The sequence below is a fragment of the Balearica regulorum genome, chromosome 3 (assembly GCF_011004875.1).
Source record: "Balearica regulorum gibbericeps isolate bBalReg1 chromosome 3, bBalReg1.pri, whole genome shotgun sequence".
NCBI lineage: Eukaryota > Metazoa > Chordata > Aves > Gruiformes > Gruidae > Balearica > Balearica regulorum.
This window is the reverse complement of record NC_046186.1, coordinates 16,670,604-16,690,030: the sequence shown is the minus strand read 5'-3', so window position 1 is coordinate 16,690,030 and position 19,427 is coordinate 16,670,604. Positions and strand designations below refer to the sequence as shown.

The 19,427-nt window shown below is 45.7% G+C and overlaps 1 protein-coding gene across 3 annotated transcripts in view; it reads left to right on the top strand.

Annotated features, from left to right (window-relative positions):
• The window catches only part of HPCAL1 (hippocalcin like 1), a 67,082-nt gene extending 50,004 nt beyond the window's left edge, over positions 1–17,078 (top strand). For all 3 annotated transcript variants that reach the window (XM_075750627.1, XM_075750624.1, XM_075750626.1), the window contains 3 exons: positions 11,522–11,924; positions 12,817–12,922; positions 15,864–17,078. In XM_075750627.1, coding sequence (XP_075606742.1) covers positions 11,547–11,924; positions 12,817–12,922; positions 15,864–15,961 — 582 coding nt within the window. In that variant the 5' untranslated portion in view covers positions 11,522–11,546 and the 3' untranslated portion in view covers positions 15,962–17,078. The remainder of the gene's footprint in view (positions 1–11,521; positions 11,925–12,816; positions 12,923–15,863) is intronic.
• Positions 17,079–19,427: the final 2,349 nt, after the last annotated feature.

Sequence of the window (19,427 nt, the reverse complement as noted above, 5' to 3'; positions counted from 1 at the left end):
GGGCTTTCCACAGGCTTTTTAATCTGGATGATGCCAGTTATAATGGGACTGTGGGCAGCCCAGCCTTCCCCTTCCCACCAACGTGGTCGGAACCACAGCGGGGTGGCCACATCCCATGTCAGACCCCTGGTCTTCAGCCGGGTCCCAGCCAGATAGGACTTTATTCCAGTGGCAACGCTTTTGGTCTTCAGCAGGGCTCGGGAGGAGGGTTATTTAAAGCCCTCGTCCTTTCTGTGGAGTATAGGAAGTAGGAAGCGCTTCCTCCCCGTAGATCTCTATCCAAAGCTTTTGTCTGCTTCCTTACAGTCCCACCCTGCTTGGAGTCGCTCCAAAACCCAGTATGCCGGGGCCATGTGCCGTTGTTCAGTGGGGTCATCCTCAGCTGCGGCTCCTCTCCTTTTCTAAAACAGAAGGTTTTGGCACCAAAATGCCAAAGAACGCTGTCCTGGGCTGGTCTATGGGATACATAAATGCCCATCTGTCTGCCCTGCCCCACCACCTCTCCTGCAGTTGGAAATGCTGGTGTTGCAAAGAGGAAATATGGGGGTCAACCTTCCTCTGGGAGCCTGATTGATGCTTGCTGCTGCGTTTTAGTTGTGAAACACAAGGGAGGTCTCAAAATAACTCTGACAAGTCATGATCTCTGTGACAGAGGGTCAAGAAGCTGAAAAAAATGTTAACCACAAGAATTTGAGGCCTGAAATGCTTTTAAGGTACTGCTTACTCTTTTCAGAGCATTGAGGGGGGGAAAAATGTGGGACTATTTCTGTTGTGCTGGATATATCTCAGGAAAGTCCAGCTGCAGGATGATGCAGAGGGGAGAGAGAAGAGACTGAATGGGAGGCTCAGCCACGGCAGAGCATCAGCTGGAGGATCTACCTCGTGCCTCTGTGGTCCAGACTGCCCTCAGCTGACCAGATAAAGCTTCACCTTCCTCTGTCAGGAACCTCTTGCCCGATGCAAATGTGACTCCAAACATCTACACCAGTTTCGCAGCTCATTCCCCTGACCCTGAAGGTGGTACGTTCGCTGGCCTTCCCTTTTCAACGTGGGCACTGCCAACAAAAAGCTGTTATCAGGCTTCAAGGCCAAGGGAAGTGGCCTCGTTGTTGTGTGCTGAAAGATGATGTCTGCACACCCCAAGAGAAGGCATCGCTTCAGAAACTTCTAATGAGTTCACCATCCTCCACCAGCGCAGCCCTCCTTTCAACCACTGCCGTGTCCTTCAAACACTTTTTTCCTGTTCCTCTCAAGAGGAAAAAAAAATGATAAATTATTGTGTTGACGTTACACAAATGTTGCACTTACGGAAAGATCTTGTTGACATGGTTTCTCACACAGGATACTTTCTTCTTCCACAGAAATGTTGCTGAAAATTTCCAGGAAAATAGAGATGTCATCTTTGGGGGAGATTTTAAAAAAAGAAAGACAGCCTGGTGGCCAGCATGGATCTTGGTTTGAGAAAGATGCAGAAGTTGGTGAAAGTGTTGGGTTTAGTAGGATTTTCTGTAGCCCTGTTAGAAGTGGAGCTGACTAGTAATGATGATAAATGAAAAGATCAAAAAGTGGCTGAGGTCAGTATCCTGGCATGTCCAGATGCAGAAGAGCTTGTCTGTCCATGGCCTGATATGTTAAAACCTTACTGATTACATGCCTTTTTTTTTTTTTTTTTTTTTTTTTCCTTTGCTAAAACAAAGTTCATGAAGATAGTGCCATCTGAAAGAGAGACCTTAAGGTGATATCAGGAGTAGGTTTTCTGCCTTGTCCCCTTCTCCCTCCATGAATGCCCACCTTAAACATCGCTGTTGAGAGAAGACACTTATTTCCTGTTTTTCCAGTCGAGACCTTCACCAACGTGGCACCGAGGTGGCGGGACAGGATGTGCCCCGCGTGTGGTCTCAGGTGGAGGTCAGCTCTTCTCATCCCACGCCTGTTGGGGTGCTTCCTGCTTCAAAACCATCACATCTCCTTCCTGTTACCATACCGAGCTAGGGAGGAAAATACACCCATTTGGCCACGACTGGCATCACTTAGATACAAATATAAAATTCAGCGTGATTTGATTTTCCATTTGCTGTCTTACGCAGCTTGCTGACAGAGACTCAGCTCCAGGCAGCCCTCACCCGCAGCGCTCAGGAAAGCACATTTGGTGTGGATATTGCTGGGGATGGAGCCCTGTGGTGGAGGTTAATGAAAAAAGTGATGTCTTGAGTGCAGATTGCATGGTTTCTTTCCGAGATGATTTGCATTCGGGTGTTGAATGCTGTACAGAAATGCCAGAGGAGAGAAAGGATTTTCATAGGGCTGTTCTTAGTGCCCCTAAAAATGTCATTGTGTGTCTGGGTCAGGGGGTCTTCAGCTGTCTCCTCTGATATGGAGTGCTCCCTTTCTCTGAGACAGACAGTCATATTGCTCTTCTGCATAATTTATAGCAAACGCACTTAAAAGCAAATCATATTGTCGAGTGTTCAGCATTAATGAAAGTTGTGACTATTTAGCGCGTGGGCTGGGACTGGAGGTGTCCTGCCGTGCTGCTGCGTCAGCCTCTGCTTGCCTTGGACTCAGCTACTGGGAAAGTCCAGCAAGTGCAGCCCCTGACAGCTGAGTGAAGACGTGTTGCCCGTTGTTGTACTGTTTTTGTAGGAACTAGTCACAATATAATACAATGTCTCCTGTTTAATGGAGCATTTCTCCCATTTTTGGTGATGGCAGCTGAAGAGAGGGTACTACTTGTATCACTGAGCATCATGCATGGCCAGAGATATGGTCTGTCATATCACTGCTGATAAGCAAGGATGTCCTTCTCATCTCTGCAACGAGTATAGAAAATAGCACTTTGTGTTCAGGATCCACCTAAGAGGAACACCAACGCTCGACTCATCCCTGCAACCATCGGGACTGGAGTTCAGATCACCGAGGCAGTGCCCTGGGCAAACACCCACGTGTGCCCTTGCACACATTGCCCATGGGCAGCCACCAGCCCGGGCAGTCTGCCTGGGCAGACCCTGCCATCCCAGGAGGACAGCAGGATGTTGCCGCAGAAGGGTGTCCACATCCCAGCATAGATTTTGCTATAATTCAATAGAAGGTTTTGGCGTTGCGTTGTCAAAGCCTGAAGACTTGTGGTTGCCCTGATACTAACCTGAGCATGAACCTTGCATCGCGTTCCTCATGTGATGCTCTTGTCCAAGATGTGTGCTGAGGACATGGATTTCCTGCACGTGATAGTAGTCTCTGCACTTTTGGCTCCTTGACTTTAAAAATAATTTTAAAAAAATCCTGGTGAGGCTGGTACAGTCACATGCACCAAGACTTGAGCAATATCTTCAGCTTGTGTAGAGCTTGGGCTGATTCCTAACAGCAGAAGATTTGGTCTTCTGCTGCCTGAATTGCTGCATCCAACAGAAGAACCAGTTTCCTTCTTTTCGGATGGGATGCTGGTTTTGTGTGGTTATTTTACAGAGTTTTTATTTCACAGGGTTTTTATACCTCTGCAAGAAAAAAAGAAGTTAAACTCTTGGTTTGCTTTTAGATTTTTAACTTCAGCATTTCTTTCATTGAACAAACAGGAAAATAAAGGTGTGAAACAATTAGATTACTATTATTAGTGGTTGCCACTGAAGGGGAAAGAGAACAGTGTTTTGAGAAGAATTTTGGTTTACAAAAAAACTTTTTTAGAAAGCTAGATTAATAAAATGAATGGATGCATTTATATTAGATTTGAGATTTTTGGAACAAAAAATTGGGTACTGGTAGAAATAGCTCTGTATTTGGTGGATGAAAATATTAGTGACAAAGAATCTTTCTCTTTTGGTTTATTTTTTTTCCCACTCAGTGTTTCAGTATTTTTAATTAAGCATCTAAATAACTGTTGGTTGAATTTTTGTTAAAGGTAGCTAGTTGGCATATCTCCAAAACCATATTTTTGAGCATCTTTTTACTGAGCATCCCTCTGCTAAGTAATACTTTTTTCTTTAAAAAATAGTTTCTTTCCACTCTTTGGAAAAAACCCACCTCTCTCCTCTTCCCTGTTTCAGAGTAGCTACCCTGACATCCCCTTGATTCCTCCAACCTCCCTGTCTCAGCACAGTACCTGCACCTGGGGAAGGACTCAGATCTCTCTATTTTTTTTTCATTTAGGCATCATTAGCAGTGAAGATGGTCTTGCAGATCAGCCTCTGAGGGCTGATTATCATCTGTCACTGTCTTTTTAGCAAGTGTCATCGTCCCCAAACTCTCCATCTTCTCCACGTGAACGTCTCTGATGCTCTGGGGTTTGCTCGGGTGCTGTTGGCTGGCTCTTGATACAGATTTTGGCTAATTCTTCTGAAATTTAATCCACCTTCCTTTCTCCCAGGACTGTGATTATTCTGTAGAGAACTATCCTGTGATTTACCTTCATCAATTGAATAAATGCATTGTATGAAACTTTTAAAATCCAATGACAAAACAGCCCAACCGTGCTAATTCTGTGGTTTTAATTATATTCAAAATATAATGCCCTCTGCTGATTTTTGTCACTTTTCTTCCCTTTTTCTAAAAGGTTACAATGTTCTCTCTGATTTCCCAGTTCGCATCAGGCACCTTTCCCTGTCCTGCAGGCCTAAACTCACAGAGCTTTATTTAAAATTATATATCACAATAGTATCTTCAGTGAACATGACGTGGGTTTTTTCCCTCGTGCAACCCAACCTTTTCGGAAAAAGACCTTGTGCGCTAAGACATTGTGCTGACATGTTTTCCTTGCTCTGTAATATTGTGTAAACAAACTGTAATGTTATTTTTGTTAAGCCTTGCTAACTTTGCCCAGCGTCTGAAGACAAAATAGGGTTGGCTGCTTCTCCCTTGGTTTCGTTTTAAAAAAAAAAATAAAAGGAAAGGGCAGAGGGAGGAGACGAGGAAAATCCACTCATGATTTTCTTTTCCTGTCTGCAATCACAAGCTGCATTGCTGCCCAATCTGCTCCCACCCAAATTAACCCAATTTCCTAATCTACTCGAAATATTTCTGTGCTTTCCTTATTGCACTGGGAATATTTGCCCTTAACAGTAATAAGCTCCCCTCCCTGAGCTGGAGAACATTACGGAGAGCTCCCCAGGAACCGCCACTTCTCTGGCCCCAACACAGGTCTCATGGGTTGGTTTTTTTTTCTCACTAGCCGCAATTTGTGAATGTTTGGGGATGTTTTGTGGTTCTTGTGTTTCTTTGCAGTTAATTTGTAACCGTGCTCTCGATACAGCGAACGCTCACCTCCCGGTGATGGGGATCAGTGTTGGCAGGCGCAGCAGGTACCAGCGTGCCCCGGCTGATTACAGTGACTGCAGCGGCTGGGAAGATGCTGCAGCTATCTTGCAAACATAAAATGATTCTCAAGTTAATGCATCGATGCTTAATGTCAGAGACTAACTGATTTTTCTCTGTAAATCAGGAATATAATCCCGAGTAAAGTGACTTCAATAGACATGAGCAATCCAGAGACCTATAAGTGAATTTCTTAGGTTTTAGCCCTTGCAGCTGACTCGATGAAATTAATATGCCAGCCTGGAGATATTCCTCTCACATAGCTATTTGCCAGATTGGAGCCTTTGTAATTATATCTTTGGCAAGCTGGGGGTAGGTGGTTATCTATATTGGGTTTTCATCCCAGACATGGGATCGAGTTTTCAAGACCACACAGTTCCTGGGTACGTGTTTATGGATAAACTCACAAAGTGAGGTGGCCTGAGGTCTGTTACCAATTCCCTGTGTCTTTCGGAAGGGTGTTCATGTACGTACCTGAATTATTATTGGGTTTTCTGGAACTGAAAGCGTGGGTGATAGAGGTGGTGGTCCTTCCCCTTCGCCCACTTTTTTAAATAAGCTTCTGAAAAGGATTAAACTTGAAAATAAGTCGCAAGCAAGCCATGTTGCTTATTTAAATAAAAGCATGAGTAGTCATTGAAAGTGAAAAAGTTAAAAAGCCCGTTTATTTATTTAGTATGGTTTGTTCTTCGCTTGTCAGGTTTCGTTTCTCTTTCTGTTTCCCCGAAGGCAGTGGAGGAAGGAGCTTCAGCTCCTCTTGACACCAGCCTTTCGCATATCAAACCCCGCAGCATTCCTGCAGCCTTTGAATTTTTTGCCGCGTTATTGATCGAGGTTTCTCTTTTGTCTTGCTGCTTCTATTATTTACTTTTCAAGAGGTGGAGATATTTCTTGTTGCACTTTGAACTTTATCAAAAGGTGTTAGTTTTGGCCCCAAGTCTACAGCTTGGGAAGGCGAAGCGGGTGCTGCGGTAGCTGGTACGTAAGCGTTGGCGCTGCTTTTGCCGCAGGGCAGGAAAGAAGTTCACGAGTTTACCAGGCAGGACCAGATATCTATAGCAACGTGTTTGTATATCCTGTGCCTTCTCTATTGCAATGCTCGTTGCTTAGGATACTGGCATTAAAACACGTAACAAAATCTGCTCTTTGCTCCAGAGTTCATTATCTGTCCCAGGCCCGTGTAATTGCACATTTCCCCTCCCAGTTCAGATCAGACCTGGTGACCAGCCCTGGGCAAAGCATGGGCCAGAGAATATTGTTATAAGCCCATTTTATAGCCTATTTGCTACATGATCTTTTCTTACCGCTAGGCATTTGTTGCTAGCTGGGGTGCCCAAAAACCTGTCTCCCTCTTGCAGTTTGGCCCACAGGAGCTGGAGTCTTCTTAAAGACATCTGTGCGTTGACCGAGTTGGTGAGCCCCGGTGCTACCAGAGCCCAAAACATTTTTCCCCCAGGGTGTGTTCCAGGGGTTTATGGCAGCACAGATCCTTAGTGACTGAGGCTTTTATTTGAACTACTGATGGGTTTTTGTGTTGTGTTTTGGTTTAGTTTTGAATACAAGGATCAAACTTTAAAAAAATACAGCCTCAGAACAAGGCACCACGGTTGCTGAATTGCCCCAGGGGAGCAGGACCTCCTCATGGCTCTCATCGTCACCTGGCCATAGGAAAAAGGATATTGAGGCTATTTCACAGGACAGTGATGTTAGCAGGGACCTCTTGAAATCATCCAGTCCGCCCCCTCTACTCAAGCAGAGTCAGCTAGAGCAGAGTGCCCAGGACGATGTCCAGTTGGGTTTTCAGTATCTCCAAGGATGGAGACTTCACAGTTTCTCTGGGCAACCTATGCCAGTATTTGACCACCATCACTGTAAAAGCCTTTCTTAACACAATTCTCGCAAGACCCCTGTAGGCTAAATCTTTTGTCTCTTCTTCTGCACCCCAAGGCAGAAGGCGTCAGTGACGGATGTGATGTTTTAAGTGTTTTAATAAAAAATCTTGCACCCTTATGGGAATGGTTCTTGCATTTCACACCAACTTAGAGCGGTATTTGCTGTCTGGCCTATGCTGTTCATTTGCTTTGGGCTCCTGCAGTCCCAGAGGCACTGTGCTACAGCTTCAGGACCGTACCAGATCTCAGACACGTTTGTGCCGTTTTATAAGTGAGCACTGCAAGAGAAATGGTGCTAGATTTCCCCCTGCAAAGCAGATAGCTTGGGTAATATAAAGAGTATTTATTCTATTTCTCTGTGCATTGCCTTTCTCTGCTGGAGAGCACCTCTGTCCTACAGACAGACATTTCATCAATTTTCATCTTTTTATTAACACTAAATCAGTATCCAAGGGGGTTTGCACAAGGAAGAGCAGCTCTGAGGAGTCATTCCTCCTTTTGCAGCCGTAACGGATGCGATAAGAGGATCCCATCAGGAGTTCAGTTCGAGGGGGGGGGGATTGCCTTTAGAAGGTCTGCAGTGAAAAAGCTGGGCTGGCTTCTGGCTTTCTGGGTTACGTGCTCGGAGAACACTCCTACCCGCGGTAGCTGGTGGTTGCCGGAGAGTTCATGTAAAAGTAGGATGTACTGAGCTTTGTTACAAGTATTTCAAATACTTCAGGGCCTGGATGCTGACAACTAGTCCATCTGTTGGTAAAAACACAGAATTGCTACTTTAGCTGTTTCAGAGTTACTACAGTTACTCACCGTAGTGCTGCATAACTGATGTGTGTCTTGGCCTCAGTAAAAGACCTTTTTCTCATTACTGGGCTTTTGCCATGAGATTATTACTTAATTTTGGTGAGCCTAGAAGGGCAGAGGAGTAGGAGTTCTCTGGCATCTCGGTTTGCCGCCTGCCTGGATGTAGCTTATTGCAGGCAGCAGCACTGCATAATTTTAACAAAAATTTTGATGTGAAACTGGAACAAAAATGCATCTACATTTCCTTCTCTTTGAGCCTTACATGACTGAGCATTGCTTTCATGAGCAATGATACGCTTGTGAAGTCTCCTGGTCTGCAATTATACGTCCAAGCTTTTCCTTGTCTGATCACCTCAAGAGCATTCCTGTGATTATTTTTGTTACTGCCATGACAGTGCCGGATGCTCTGAGGGCTTCTGCTCATCAAGCTAAGCCGGGACGGACCTCGCTGCAACACGAGTGGCATCGCTTCCCTGGATTTCACCCTGGTGTGATGGGAAATGAGGGACAGGCTGTGTTGGAGTTAGGTCTCTGCTGACTGCCCGGGGCGACATTGGGTGCAAGGATGTCTCTTCTCCCTTGCCTTCTACACCCACAGCAGCGAGGATTTGGCTGGTACAGGCTTGTTAAAAAAAACACCCCACAGCCCTAATCACAGGAGTGACCTGAGTATCCCAGACCCACTCCTGGTGATTTCCATTAGCAGCCATCCTCCGAGTGGTCTTGTGGCTAAATCAGCTGCTGAGCCTCCGGAAAGTGATTTGATGAAAGCATTTTATAGCAATCGAATGAAATGTCACTTGGATGCCAGCAGCAGGGGTTGCTGTCATGATTAATGAGATATTTAGGCATTTCATTTTGGAGGAGCTACCTGAAATCACAATTCATATCGAAGCTGATTTTTTAGATGGGCTTTAATAAATTAATGTTAATGTTGGTTATTTAATTATTCGTAACAAATTGGTTACAACAACTGCAGGGTTATATTTGGGTTGAACACTTTATGAAGCCTTTAAGAAAGCTCATATGCAGGGTTGTATTCAGAGCATTGCATTGCATGTTACTTTTCTGATATAAAATGATGTAAAAGAGGAGGAAGGGTTGAAATAACCTCTAATTTGTTGAATGCAAAGACTACTTGAATATCAAGCTTTTGAAGCTGATATTAAATGAGCATCCATCCAAAGAACAGGATATATCTTATTGATAGTAGAAGTAATGAAACCTAATAAATGGAGTTAACATCTTGCCTCTCTGTTGTCTAGGAGCCTCTATTTTTAAAGGAACAGAAATAATAAAGGTATTATAGGAAAAGGGAGAAATGGCATTAAACCTTTTCAAACCTCTTTTAACTACCAGTTGGAAGTTTTACCATGTGTCCTCCAACCCTGTGCATGATTAAAGCTGAGTTTATTTCTGCTTGAAGTCCAGCTCGTGCATTAAGCAGGCTCTGCTGCTCCTCCGGCCCCTCTCCCAGGGAAGTCTGAGACTGCTGCCAGTGAGGCAGGGACTGGTTTTGGAGTGGGCACCATGAAGCCAAGGGGATTCACTGAAGGACAGGACCCAAAGGCACTTCTTCATCCAAGGACGGAAACGTAGTGTTACAATTTCTGCTCTGAAAAAAAAGGACCACGGTCAATCCGTTATTTGCTCCAAGCCACTGTTTTCTGCAAATTGACTGCAGCAGAGTAGAATATTGTGTTTTCTGCCCTTGGCACTGCAAGGATGAATATCTGGAGCAGGGAAGATTCAAAGATGGAAAGGCAGCGGGAGCAGCTGGGAGGTAGTGGTTTAACTGGAGGGCAGCCCAGTGCTCTCCTAGGGATGAAGCTGGCAGGGACCGGGAGCTGTAGCATCCCTGCATGTTGGGAGCAAGTAGAGGTATGTCGGGGGCCGGAGAAAACTCTGCAATATGATGGACAAAAATAAGGCTTTGAAGCTGAAATATTGGCAGCTTTTCTAGAAAACAGAAGTGCTAATGACAACACAGTTTTCCGTTAAGCCCGATGCATTGAACTAATGAGCAGCTGGCTGGTTTTTGTCTCTGAGCATTAAGCCACAGAGCAGGATGTGGATTTTTCACATTGCTGAGGCGACGCAGAGACTAAGTGGAATACAAATAAAACGAGCTTAAATTCAGCTGTTGAAAATATCTCTGCTGTAGAGCAACTTATTTTTTGTTGACCTTTAACTTTTTTTTTTTTTTTTAGGTTTTTATGCATGCCTGAGATTTTTACTCTCTGGGAGGTGCTTAGCCCCTGTTATATTTTTTCCTGGTCTCTGCATGCTTTATTGCTCAGCTCTTGCAGTTTCTGAGTAGCCACACGATGTTGGCCTGTTACTAACCTGCCTTCTGCACCGGCTGTGAGCGAGCCTAATGGGGCATAACAGACTGTGCAGAGAAATGTCATTTATGCCGGACCAGACACAGGGGTTTGGATGTGACTTTGTGCAAAGCTTATGAATAAACCTCTGGAGTTTGGGGAAGGAGAAGCAGCTCAGCCTCTTGCTTGGCAGCTCGGTTTGGTATTGCTGAGAAGCTATGAAAGGCTGAAAGGGGTAAAAGCCAAAAATGCATCATGGTATCTTTTTTCCCTGTTGTTTCCTAAGTGCAGATTGACCATCTTTCATTTTGTTGAAGGAGCTTTCCTGTTTCTGGGCAGTCTCACCTGCACGGTCACCGGCGCAGCATGGGCACTGTCAAAGGAGGGGACAAACCCAGCTCCCTCCTGAAATCCTGATAAAATCCTGAGGTTGAAATGCCCTTTTGCCCACATTGGGGAATATTGAACTGAATAAGCTTATATAAAAGTATAAACCCCAATAAACCTGGAAGGCGTTGTTTTGCCAAACATTATGCTTTAAAAAGCCTTTTTCTCTGCTTGTCCGGGGAGGCAGAGGGTTGCGATCTGCTGGAAAGGATGAAGTCCCTTGTGCTGCTGTCACGGGAGGAGGGAGGAGATGCTCCATAAGCCGAGGAGTTTCAGAGAGCATCTGGACGATGCAAATGCGGCTGGCACGGAGCCAGCTGCCCTTCCTGCCCCTCGCTTCGTCCCTGCTTGCTTTCACTTTTGAACAGATAGATTTTACTTTTCATCGCCGCTTCTGTCCCTTCCTGCTCGGTCACCGCAGCAGATCAGCCTGTTGGGGTGGGTCAGGAGTTTGGATCCAGACCTGGGGATGACAGTCCATATGACAGAGGAGTGGGATTGTAGCAGAGAAATAAAATAATGAGGATTATTATTTCCAAATAATAAGGATTAATAATAAGGATTAATATTTCCAAAGAGTCCCTCTGAAACTGCCTTCCCTTGTCCTTCTGCAGCATACTGGTCACTGAGAGAGCCTAGAGGAGAGGAGGCGAGATGAAATGAGATATTTTCCTAGTCATTTATAGCATCCTGTTTCCTCCTCTTTCCCCCTTCCCCTGGGCAGGGTCTCCATTTCCCACAGGGCTCTGCCTGCCCCTGGTCCCTCTCTGCCGAATGGGGCCAGAGCTGAGGCAGATGCTCTCTCTTGCTTTGCAGCCGCTGAACCCGGATCCAGAAGAGGATGGGGAAGCAGAACAGCAAGCTGCGCCCCGAGGTGCTCCAGGACCTGCGTGAGAACACCGAGTTCACAGACCACGAGCTGCAGGAGTGGTACAAGGGCTTCCTAAAAGATTGCCCGACGGGCCATTTGACTGTGGAAGAGTTCAAAAAAATATACGCAAATTTTTTCCCCTATGGCGACGCGTCGAAGTTTGCGGAGCACGTCTTCCGCACCTTCGACACCAACGGTGACGGGACGATTGACTTTAGGGAATTCATCATCGCCCTGAGCGTCACTTCTCGGGGCAAGCTGGAACAGAAGCTGAAGTGGGCGTTTAGTATGTACGACCTGGATGGCAACGGGTACATCAGCCGCGGGGAAATGCTAGAGATAGTGCAGGTGAGGCGTTGTCTCTATTTTATATTTTATTCATGTTGCTGTAACCTCTTCACCCTGAGACAGCTGGAGCTGGAGATGGGGGATGTGCCGGGCTGGGTCCCTTTTGCCCCAGGAAGGCTCCTGAGCCCATGGTCCCCAAAAGGATACTGGGGGCCACGGTGGGAGCACGAGGTGCAAATGAGGGAAGAGCCCGAGAGATGAATACGGCACTGTGCAGCTGGCCCGCAGCCAAAGTCTTGCAGCTCTTCCTGGGGATTTCTTAGTGGGGTGTTGATGGGATCAGAAAACCCTAAATGCAAATTTTACTGACCTGATTAATCTCAAAAGTAATACTTTCTAACTTCAAATATGAGTCAACGTGAGCTCCGAATGAAAGGCTGTATGTAGCATGTCTTCGTCTCCCAAAGGCTGGGAGTGCGTAGCCCACGGGCTGTACCAGGAGGGTGTGCGGGGCAGAGGCATATTCGCCTGTAACCGTACAACACCCCACATGCATACTCATAACTGAGTATGTTAAGAGCCAGCCAAAGAGGTGACGGCTTAGCCCAGTTGCACAAAACAGAATTACACACCGTTGCCTCCTGTATTTTAGCTCAGACCTGCTCGTACATTAATTTAAACCCTGACTTTCAGTTAAACTGAACCAGCAGTGCGGGCCCTTCTTTTGAAGTGTGAATGAATACAGGAGAGAAAAATTAAAAAAGCTGCAGTCAGAAATTCCTATTTGTTCTGGTTTATAAAGTCCTGCAGCTGCCTGCCAGGGTTAGCTGCCTTTTTTTTATTGCTGCAGGCTTAAATTCTTTTTCTCAGTCCTGATGCTTTATCATTTGGGTCATGGTTTTCTTATATCTTTTTTTTTTTTTTTCCTTTTTGTTTTTTTTTTAATACTCAGGCAATCTACAAAATGGTTTCATCAGTAATGAAAATGCCAGAAGACGAATCCACTCCCGAGAAGCGAACAGACAAGATCTTCAGACAGATGGACACAAACAACGATGGTAGGATCTCCACCAGCACTCCCTCATAGGCTCTAGAAATAGAGGTTTTCAGCCTGGCATTGACAAAAACAGATGATGGTACTTGGGGTGTGGGGTAGAGAGCAGGGATGTCCCCACCAGTACCTCTAGACTCTGCCTGGCCTCGTTGAGCATCTCTGGACCATAACAAATAGGGTGAATGAGTGGGTCGCAGACCTTTCCTGCTGCGGGGGGCTGGGAGGGGGCCAGTCCTTCCCTGACATTTCGTGGGTAAATCCCCTTCTGCAAAGGCTCCTCTGAAACTCCCCAGAGTCCAGTTGTCTTTGAGTTATTTCCTCTGGGCGTAGCACAAACTAGGCACAAGGTTTTGCTCCCGTTGCCTTTGGTGGGGTTGCAGTCCTGGGCTTGTCGTTGGCAATGCAGCTCAGGGATGTGGTTGGGTAACAGAAAGTAAAAATTCCCCTGGGTCCATTATACTCATTTTCTGTGCATGTTTGTGGCGTGTGTACGTATATGCGTGGTCACACGCAGTCCTGCAGTGTTTACTCCGTTGCAGTGTGCATGTCGGGGGATCTAACAGCTCCTGAGCCAATTATGGAGCTACTTGATAAATTATTTGACACCATACCCATCAGGACCCCTCCACCTGAGCTAGCTCATTGCCTTAGGCTTGAAAAACACAGGCAAAGATGAGCAATTTCCTCTGCCCATCAGCCTGCCGACATGTTTCCTCCCGGTGGAGGAGGAGCTTTTCCTGGGAATTACCCCGGCAGCAGCTTGTGAAATTCAGGAGCTGTATCCTGCTGATGTGCTCAGTGGGAGCAAAGATTGGGTTCTAGCACTGGGATATGGAGACCTGACAAAATGTGACCTTATGCATAGAAAGGTTTTTGTTTAAGAGAATTTTATGGCTGCGTTTTGGCATCTACTGCTGCAGCCTCTGGGGCAAATTCCTGGCCTTGCTGAAGTCCTCGAGTATTTTACTTTTGACTTCATCAAAACTAGCACTTCATCCCCTGACTTCACAGGTGGAGAGCCCTAAAATAACATGATTAAAGTATTTTTGTTCTGTGGAAAGTAGTGGCGTGTACACATGTGCAACAGAGTAGTGGTCTCAAAACCTGCTCTGTACATCATCCATCTGTTGTACTTGGTTGCTGACATGAAGTCATCCTCTTCCCAGTAACATACCAGCCCTGCAAGCCACGCAGTGCCGAGCAATAAGGTCTGCGTGTAGGGAAGTGTGTGTGCTCTTGGTGGCTGGAAATGTTTCTTCTTCCCCATCTTATGGTTGGACATTGCAAATAGATTTTGCTTTATGCTTTGCTTTTAAGTATTGCAAGGAAAGCGGAAAACCAATACACATCCTGATAATTGAGTACTCTTTCTCAGACTGATAAAAAACTTAAGAAAACACTGGGTTTGGGAACATTAGCTTAAAAACCAGAAACTAGGACAGAAGTGTGCCACAGGTTTTTGAGCTTCTGTAATTTCTCCAAGAGGAGATTTTGCTCATTCCTCCCCACTCGACCTGATTCAGGTGCTGGGCCACCGAGCTCAGTCCTCTCCCCGTCCCCGCGGCAGGCTGAGAGCATCCTGGGGCTGGTGAAAACCGGCGCGATGAGCTTGTGCCTCCCTCCCTTTGGGGGCACGTGGCCAAAAGTGGCAGCAGGCAGCTGCCAAGTGCAAGGTGTTCGTGCGTGGGTCCTGCCTGTCTCAAGCGGAGCGGTTTGGGTTGGGTAAGGATGTGTGAGGCTGGCATGGGTTGTGCTGGGAGCATGGGATGGACGGGAGATCATGGGACATGGTGTCAGGAATGCAGCAAACGCTTGTCTGTTTTTCAGTTCGTAAGGAAAACTGTTTCATTTCTCATTAATATTGCTACGGGTTATTTCTGCCATGGTTCAGAGTGCTGGAGCAGGAGAGTATTGGTGATAGCAGGCAAGGCAACGTCTGCTCACAGGCTCCTGATGGCATTTCTGCAGAGGACTGGTCCTGAGCTTGGGAAAAACCTGCCGAGAGGCTGGCTTGCCCCAGGATGAGGTCTGGGAGACAAGATGGGATCTTTATTCCTCGCTGTACCATACCGTGCCACGGGACCGTTGGAGCCAGGGGGTGCTGGGGTGGTTGCTGCTCGTTGGTTGCTCCTCCAGAGATCACCTTGTCAGACCCACGGACTGTCACAGGGTCCGGTCCAAGTCAGTGCATCTGCCCTAAAGATGTATAAACCAGAAATGCGCAGGAGCAACACGTGGCACTGGGTGGCTTTTCTTGCTGCCGCATGAAACCGGTCCTGTTCCTGTGTACCCAGCGGGGCTCAGCAAGTGGCTTGTAGAGTCATAGAATCACAGAAAAGTTTGGGTTGGAAGGGACCTTTAAAGGCCGTCTAGTCCAACCCCCCTGCCATGGGCAGGGACATCGTTCACTAGACCAGGCTGCTCAGACTCCACCCTGGCCTTGTAGGTGCAGGACAAGCCATTGCTGCTCAGCCCTACGTGTCACCACAAACCATGAGGGTGCAAAGTGGGGAGATGTGGGATATTTAGGTTTAAAATGTCATAGTAATATAAGCATCATTTTCAAAGTGTACATGTGTTCAGGTACTATACCTTGTGTTCCTGTGTCATGTAATTTGTATAGTCCTGTTCTGGGCAAAAAACAGCCAAATGATATTAGAACAGTTGTTTTTGTATTTGGTACTGTCTTTTTAAATAAAAAAATAGCAATTATTATGCTAGATTGTTTTGCAGAAGAAAAATGCATCTGGGCTTAAGGGCTTGAGTAGGATTTGGCTGCTGTGCATTGCACTAAATTCCCCTCGATGCCTTTGCGATAGATTAAATATACGTATGTTGCTTCGGTGAGGAGGGGGTTTTTTTAAGCTACAGCGACGGTGGCAGCTGCAACTGACCTTTTTTTTCCCCCCCCCCATTATTTCCATTTTGGTTTTCCTCCATTTCAGGTAAACTGTCACTGGAAGAGTTCATCAAAGGTGCCAAGAGCGATCCCTCCATCGTGCGGTTGTTACAGTGCGACCCCAGTAGCGCGAGTCAATTCTGATTAAAGCGGACAGTTGTGCACAGAGAATCTCGACTTGTGTCCTTCAAGCTTTGCTCGCAAACGGATGCCTTCTCAACCACCCCTCCACACTTCGCGGATAAGATCCCATTGCCAGATTGTGCGTGTGCGTGTGTGTGTGTGTGTGTCCGAGCGAACCAGCCCTCGCTCCCCTCACTAACACCAGTGCAGCTCTCCTTCGGCAGCTCCGTTTCTGCTTCCCCGTAACGTTACGATTCACTCTACGCGTTTGAAACATTAATCGAAAGGTATGTTTACATGCAGCTACAAAAGAGTTCAAATCGCTGGTGAGATACCACTTCACTTAGTCTGTGAGAAAGTGATGTTCTAGTAGTTCCCGAGAAGATGCTAGGTAGGACTTTTACCCAACATAGCAGATGGTAGATAATTTATTTTGCTTCAGAAATTACTATGTTAAAAAAAAAAAAAAAAGTGGACTGAATGGAGTAGAAAGTTAAAAAAAAAAAAGCAAAAAAAAAAGGCAAAAAAAAAAAAGCAGCTTTCCTGGGCATGGTTCCAATTTTCTTTTTGAGGAAAATTGCTTGCACTTATCTAATGGTCTTTACTTTCTTTTAATATATATATAAATTATATATATATGGTGAAGTAAAATTTTAAATATTTAGGTCATCTATTTAAGGCATAAAATAGAATTTGAGCTTTGTTTCTTCTAGTCGTCTGTGATTTATTCAAATCTTGGAGATTGTTTTTTTTGTGATATTTATGCATTAGCAAATTGCTGTTCCAAAAGAAATGCATGACTAGCAGTTTGTGGATATTTCACTCTGTTTAATTCCTGAATGCAGATATTTGTTCATTTTTACTGTCAATCATTCCAACATTACTGTATTAACAAAAGACCTGAAAGGAGTTCATCTTCATTTTGTATTGCTCAGTGGAGTCCTACTTTCTGGTGGTTGCTGCATTAAATGGCTTTTGAGTGCCCCAAGGTGACGTGACTCGCACTGCTGTTCTCGACTTGGCTACACCTCCTCCCTTTTGCTGTCGATATGTTAATAGTCTTGTGCATTCCAGTGTTATTTAATATCTGCCTAATGCCAAGAAATATTAATTGAAATAAAAGACTACTTTTCTTGTCTCTGACTGTCTTGGTCTAACCCATGCAACAAGTTCCTAGCATCGCATATTTGGGGGAAGGACGAGGCTGGCTCCCTGCCTGACGTGTCCCCGTCTTGTCTGAGACACGTTGCCTTGTAAGTGTGGGGGTTTTTTTTGGGAGCCCACTCTCGTGGCTGAGTTAACGCAGCGATGTTATTGCCTGTGGGTGCCTGTGGGATCCTGCTCCATCCCAGCTGAGCTCTGGGTGAAGGCAATTCCTTGGTGAAGACCGCAGCAAGGTGACAGCTCAGTTCCTGCTAGATGCAGAAGGAAAGCTGCCGGCTCACTGGCCAGGCTGTTGTGACCACAAATTGAAAAAAATAAAAGTATCTTGGTCCTGTGGGTACCAGGTACGTGCTGTTGGAATAATGTTTGACATCAGTGGCATAGCAAGCAGTTTTCCCCATGTTCAGTGAGTCTGCAGGTAGCTGCTTAAGCAAAATAAAGTATCAACAAATGATTTGTCCCGAGGTTAATGTTAAGCATGTAATTAAGGGATTTTTGCTGTGTAGAATGACCTGGTAGCAGTTAGGTGTTAATGCTTTAATATTAAAAGAGAGAGAGATGGTTGCAATATCCAAATGGAAATGCGTTGTTAGGTTAGACTCGGTCTGCAATACAGGCTCCTGTCAGTACTGCCAAGCAGAAAAGTGTGTTCAATTTTTTCCTAGAAATTCAAATTTGAGCTATTAAAAAACCAGTCCTTTCAACCGCAACACCCTGCTGATGAGTGCAGCCCTGAAAGGGGAGTTAATCAGCAGCCTGCCTCCTTTCCCTGGGCAAGCCCAGCAAAAAAAGCCAAGTATGGAAAAAAAAAAATACAATTCCATGGTTGCTTATAGTCTGTCTCCAGCCTCTTTGTTTTCGTGCTGTCTGCCAGAAGATGCCGTGGTGTTAAAGATGCTGTAGATGTCGTTACACTAATGGCTCTTCTTGCACAGGCTGGGTGGCGGTTGTTTAGATGCACAAGGTTTAGATGTGAATTGGCCACCGTGGGCTTTAGCATCACTCTGCACTTGGGAGAATGTGCTGAAACATCTCTGACCTTGTCACGGGATGGTGCCTCTGAGAGGGACCGCCGCATTTGAATCTTGTTTGTGCAACCTTAAAATGAGTCAGGCATATTTTTAGTCAAGCATTGCACAATATCCTTTTCTTAGGTATCAAGGATGTAAAAACTGTTTTGCTGTAGTGTTCATAAACGCAGCAGTTCTTCTGTCATCATTCATCTGCTCCTGTAAGTGGGATTTTGGTCACCTTTTCCACTTTTTCCTGACATCTCTCCTCTTCTGGTTTCCACTTCTGTCTGGAGTGAATAGCAAGTTTAAGTAGCTGTTTAACAAAGCCCAAACTCTTCTCATGTGAAAAGAAAAGAAAATCTCCCTACAAAAGCTCATTTTGACCTTGTTTTTGCAGAAAAAAAATGAAAGAGTCTGAATTTTAGTGGTCAAAAAATTCCCATTTCTTCGACTATAATTTTTGTTCTGAAATGTGCCAAGGTATCCACAGTGGAGTTTGCTACCCACCGCGGGCTGACAAGCCCTCGAGCAGCCCCATGCAGACACTGGGATTGTGTCCTGCTTCCCGCAGCCCAATTTCTTCCACCTTTCCAGACCCAGGTTTGATTTTTTAGGCTGACCCCCACTGCTTTCCCAGCTTTTAGGGAGTTTCTTCTTTTCAGGTGGATCGTCTCTGTTCCAGACTGGGGCTGGCACAGGGGGTGTGAGCAAGGTGCTCCCAGCTTGCCTTTTGGAAAGCAAGCATGGAAGACGCCCAGGAAAAGTGGTCACGCACGGCATCCCACGGGGACCAGGGAGATGCTCTGAAGCCCAACCAGGCTGAGCTTTTCAAAGGTGGCTTCTGATACAGGGAACCTTTTGATTACAAGCCAGCTAAGCAGTGGAAAGGGTTTTATCTGCTGCTGCCAAGCAGCTCTTAAGAAAATCAGACCTGTTTCAGAGGCTGAAGTTGTACATCTGCAGTCACTGGGTAATTTGAACATCTTGGCTGTGCTTTGAAGAGCTCCTGTGAGGATGGGTCTGCTTCCCTGGTAACGAGGACTAGGAGGGGAGAGCAATTCCCAGGCTCATCCACCTGGATGTGCCATTTGAGAGTTGATCCAGGTGAAGTTCAAGACTAACGGAGAAATCAATGAGAAGCTCGCAGAGCTTTACTGCTCGTTGGGCTCAGGGGTGTCTTTCGGGGAGGGACCGGTGTTTAGAGGGGGTTAATCACTTGGGAAATGATATCCAAGAGATTGATAGAAAACTTCAACTTGTTAAGTGACTTTGGTGTTTTGGCAAATTGTGTGTTTAATCAAAAGTAGAGT